Below are 5,000 nucleotides of genomic sequence, written 5' to 3' on the forward strand. Positions count from 1 at the left end.
TGTCACCAGCCAGGTGTCACGCTCCAGGGTGTCCCTGACGTATCGGGTGAAGTCGGCGCACAAGCTGAAGCTCACGGACAAGCAGCTGCTGCAGTGGCTGTTCCCGATTCTGCTCATTATGGTAAAGAGTCGGCGACTAGACATTGGGTGCAACTGCTCGTCGACGTGACTCAATTCACGTGTTGGGTGAACGTTTTTAAATGCAGAACGCAGACTGCCGACCGGTGTCAGTTGTGTGACCTGTTTCAGTCGGTGGTTCTGCTTCATTCGGCGAAATTGTTTCTTGTCCAGTTGAAAGGCCTGGATCCAGTTGGAGACTGGTAAAAGTGGGCTGCCTTGTGTTCGTCGGCAGACTAGTGTCCTTTTGGCAGATTTCGCCACTTTCACTTCGCAGCCCTGCGTTAGTTCGCATACGTGTCTGTTGTAGTGTAGTGTTGTAGTTGTAGTGAGGCCTGTATCAGCTGTCGGACCCGTGTCACCCCTCGCGACACCTGAATCGTGTCACTCCCCATGACACCTGACCTAGTTATTGACACCTGACCCGTTTCACCCCCCATGACACGGGACCTGTGTCACCTCCGGGGACACATGATCCGTGTCGTATTCCATGACACATGATCCGTGTCGCCTCCCATGACACCGAACCCTTGCCACCTCCCGTGTGTCCGTACGCTGCAGATCATCTACCTGAGCTCGTGGACCATCAGTGACCCTCCGAAGGCCGTCGTTGTGCGGGACGCCGAGGGCCTCCAGTTCCGGCAGTGCGAGTTCGGTTGGTGGGACCACTCCATAGCGGCAGGTCAGCCCACACCCCCGCCCACAGCCCAGTATGTCGTCACGAGCGTGACGACACCGGTCACGCCTGTGCTCTGACTCGTGCCAAACTGCTACAGAGGGGCAGAGCTTCATTCTTTTTCGATACTGACATGACATGAACTGACGGTGAACGCCAAACAATGGCTGTTTTGCCTGTCCTTCTGGTGTTTGTCCCACATCGGGCTTAGTTAGGCAAGCGCTTGGTCACGCGCACGTTCCTAATGAAACTCTGGTCGTCGCGGGCACGTGCCCGGCGGAATTGACGTCAGAGGAGCAGGTGTTGTAAACAATACCCTGAAACATCGGGTTTGCAGCCGCTCGATCAGGTCAATCGATCGGGTCAATTGATGCGGGCCGCCTGACTGCGCAGTTTCGCTCGGTACAGTCGTTATCAGGCGATTTTTATGACTGTTGCTATATGACGATGTAGTGAGTGTCGTTATATGACGATGAAGTGAGTGTCGTTATGTGACGATGTAGTGAGTGTCGTTATATGACGCATGTAGTGAGTGTCGTTTATGACGATGCAGTGAGTGTCGTTATATGACGATGTGTGAGTGTCACTATATGACGAGTTAGTGAGTGTCATTATATGAACGAGTGAGTGTAGTGAGTGTCGTTATTGACGATGTAGTAGTGTCACTATAGACGATGTTTGTAGTGTCATTATATGCGATGTAGTGAGTGTCGTTATATGCTGTAGTGAGTGTCGACGTGTATGTCGTATGTGGTGAGTATCGTTATGGTATGTGAGTGTCGTTATATGATGATATGTAGGGTGGGTGGTTATATGGCGGTGAAGTGAGTGTCGTTATACGGCGATGTAGTGAGTGTCGTCGTTTGAGAGTGTCGTTATGTGACGAGAAAGTGTCATTCCGAAAGTTTCTCTCTTGCACACACCATGCCGCGTAGTACAGCGCGAGATGAAATACCGCGGCCGTGAATTGAGGTTGATGACGGAGACTATATTTGTGCGGCAGGGGAGCTGCTGTTCCTCTTCTGGGGCATCAAGGTGTGCGTCAACGTGCGGAACGCGCAGACGCTGTTCGACGAGGCCAAGTACATCAGCTGGGCCATCTACAACATCGCCATCGTCAACATTACCATGGCCATGGTGCAGTGAGTGACGACTCGTGGTGGTGGGGTCAGCTGGCGACCGGCCACTAAACCGGTGACGTGGAACGGTGTTGTGTTGCGTTGCCACGGTGACCCGAAAACGCAGGAAGTGGAGGGCCCGGCGAGGACGCGAGGATACTGACGTGGAGCCTCGCGAGGCATTAACGCATACATGGAAACTGATGCATGGAGCGACTGACGCGTGGAGTAGCTCTGAACGCACGGCATGGAACTGACGGGCGGTTGGGACCTGGCACGACATGGAGCTGGAAGGTCGGGGGTATCCGGCATAAGGTGCGACGTGCAAACTGAAACGCTTGTGTGACTGCCACATGGCATGGACAATGACGCGCCAGGCGTGCTCAGACACTGCACGAGCTGACTTGTTTGCCAAACAGCTGTCGCCGCTGTAGGCTGAGCTGCGGCTGATGCTGCCTGCGGCTCTTTTCAGTTTGCTGGTGCCGTCCGGACCGGACGTGAAGTATCTGTGTGGCTTCGTGAGAACCCAGCTCAGCACCACCACCACCCATCGCACTCCTCCTGGCGCCCCAAGGTAGGAGATTCAACGGACTTCGTGAGGACCCAGCTCAGCACCACTAGCACCATCGCACTGATCTGACGCCCAAGGCAGGAGACTTAACGGTCTTCGTGAGGACCTAGATCAGCACCACTAACACCATCGCACTGATCCTGGCGCCCAAGGCAGGGAGAGCTGAACAGTCCTCGTCAACAGTGCTGTGCCTTTGTTTTTGGTGCCAGAGATAGGGTACGCACAGCACCGCCACCGAGGTGTCATGTGACCCACAGTAGTGCACTCTGGAGCCAGCCGGCGCCCCCCGCTGCGCTGGCCTACAACCCGAAGAAGGAGGCCTGATGGCCGCACACAGGTACCCGTTGGAATGATCTCATCATTCGTTCAGATGCTCGGTGCATAAGGTGGTGTACACAGTGTGCACACGGTGCCGTTATCACACTGGCCTGTTCCTCAAGGTAAGATACTTGGCCCTAACCTTAACGGAGTGTCTGTGGTATTCCCAAGCGGTATTTCTGGGAACGTCATAGAGCGATGGAAGGAAGAGTCGCGACATCTTGGATATTCGAATCCGCTCATGGCGTGCGTGCACAACAATTGGTTCCAAACCGTGTGAACTCGCTGAGCTGTGAGATTTGGAGGGCCCGCAAAGTCGTATTTGCTTCAAAAGTGTTTGGTGTTTTTTCTTCTTCACTGGCAATGAATGTCACCGATGGGCACACGATCTGCAGAGTGTAACAGTCTGCAACAATATCAATCACCTTTGCAGTTCATGACCTTAATCAATGTGTTGCAATGACTTAGGAAGACAATTTGCTACCATAGATCATGCTTTGACCACTTAGCGCACTAAATCTGATTCAGAACGTGATTTCGCGACAAAAGGGCTAAGTAGGTATCGTGTCATGTAAGGAAGTCGTGGCCTAAATGTAGCCTTGGATTCTTTAGCATAATGTGTAACCTGAGTTGGGCGTTCATCGGTTGACGCCAAGAGACCGAACCGACTGCGGCTGGTATTTCTGAGACACCATGCTGCCGACGTTTTTTGTCGACGAGATTGTTCAGTTTTGAACGAAATGGCGAGAGGTGCATGCCAGCCTCTTTTTCGCCACGCGGGCAAAAATAGCTCCCGGCTTCAGCGGAGATGTTATGTACACTGCATCACCAATGCCACTCTTATTGGCGCCGAGGCTGAAGCGTGCGCCTATCTAGCTGTACCACCTATGCTTTACATGATAGCGAAGTAGCGTGCTATGCAGTCTTATGCGTGCGTGGCAGCGCACCGTGTTCAGGAAGGGCTTCCCTCTTTATAATCGGTATATCCCGCCGCACGAAAACGACTGCATTCGTTTTTCTCTGCCACAGTCTTGCAATAATGATATCCACAAACGGTTTCCGGTCACCGGCTCCGTATTCCGCTTCTCCGTCATGAACCTCTCGTCTTATTTTGGCCTGGGGCGTGAGTGGTGCGCGGGTGAGAGGCCCTCCTGAAGAGAGCGTCTGCTACAGTTTTACAGAATCGCCGTCGGGCTCGGCGACGAATATGACGCACGGGCTCAGGCCCGCGGCGCCGCCGCCTCCTTCTACCTGAACGGCATCGAGCCAGACGAGGAGGACATCAGCATCTATCGGGAGAATGAAGAACTAAAGGTTCATACTCCCGCTCCTAGAGAGTTGCCTGAAAACTGTGAAATGTGAAATGTTGGTCAGTTGGGTTTCAGCATTTCCCGGTACACCAATTAAAAAGAAAGTGGAAGGTTTCTTGCTGCTGTCACATGCGAACAACAACACAGAACAGAAACTCGCCGTTTGTGGATAGCTGACAGTTTGAACAAGCCTAACTATGTTTGAAGGCACCTCGGTCCACCCGTCTTCTCCGTGACCTATGAAGGCACGTGACCTCTGCGCACAGCTCATGGGTTCCGCGTTAACTATGCCTCCTCTGCGAGCTGCCTTAACTACGGACGTCCGCGTTCTAGGCAAATTATACGACCTCTGTCGCCGGTGTTTGTCACTCGCCCCCGCACGTGTGCGGACACATGACCTTTGTCATGACCTGCATGACCTTTGCAAGCCGACTGACCTATAACCTGCGTCACCACAGGAGGAGGTGCAGAAGCTGGCGGCGCAGATCGAGTTCATGAAGATCGTGCACATGGAGGCCAACAACCGTCATCTGAAACCGCGGCGCGAGGGCTACTTCTCTCAGAGCGCGCCCGGCCGGCGGAAGTCGAGCATTGGCGCGGCGCTGCAGCTGGACGCCTACACCAGTCTGGGGCCCGACAGTCTGGCTCTCAGAGGCAACGAGGTCTGATGGACGGCCCGCAGTCTTGCCGGAGAGAGTCTGGCGGAGCCGGCAGGCGGGGGCGAAAGTCCGTTGGATGTGAGCACTCCACCGGACAGACAGACCGAGGGTCCGTCGTGAGTGGGCCCTCCGCCGGACAGACAGCGGTCGATTGTCCTCGTGAACATGCAGTTTCCTTGCCAGACTGAGGGAGGGGAAGGGGAGCGATGAGGCGCTGGCGCACTCGCAAGG

The 5,000-nt window shown here is 54.3% G+C and overlaps 1 protein-coding gene across 1 annotated transcript in view; it reads left to right on the forward strand.

Annotated features, from left to right (window-relative positions):
• Positions 1 to 4,778, forward strand: part of LOC119093112 (putative G-protein coupled receptor CG31760) — a 6,594-nt gene extending 1,816 nt beyond the window's left edge. Inside the window, exons 2-8 of the mRNA XM_037216012.1 lie at positions 10 to 121; positions 679 to 799; positions 1,797 to 1,935; positions 2,384 to 2,485; positions 2,853 to 2,922; positions 3,974 to 4,114; positions 4,569 to 4,778. Coding sequence (XP_037071907.1) covers positions 10 to 121; positions 679 to 799; positions 1,797 to 1,935; positions 2,384 to 2,485; positions 2,853 to 2,922; positions 3,974 to 4,114; positions 4,569 to 4,778 — 895 coding nt within the window. The remainder of the gene's footprint in view (positions 1 to 9; positions 122 to 678; positions 800 to 1,796; positions 1,936 to 2,383; positions 2,486 to 2,852; positions 2,923 to 3,973; positions 4,115 to 4,568) is intronic.
• The last annotated feature ends 222 nt before the right edge of the window (positions 4,779 to 5,000 follow it).

The sequence above is a fragment of the Pollicipes pollicipes genome, unplaced genomic scaffold, assembly GCF_011947565.3.
Source record: "Pollicipes pollicipes isolate AB1234 unplaced genomic scaffold, Ppol_2.1 Scaffold_1600;HRSCAF=1878_pilon_pilon_pilon, whole genome shotgun sequence".
In the NCBI taxonomy this organism is placed as follows: Eukaryota; Metazoa; Arthropoda; class Thecostraca; order Pollicipedomorpha; family Pollicipedidae; genus Pollicipes; species Pollicipes pollicipes.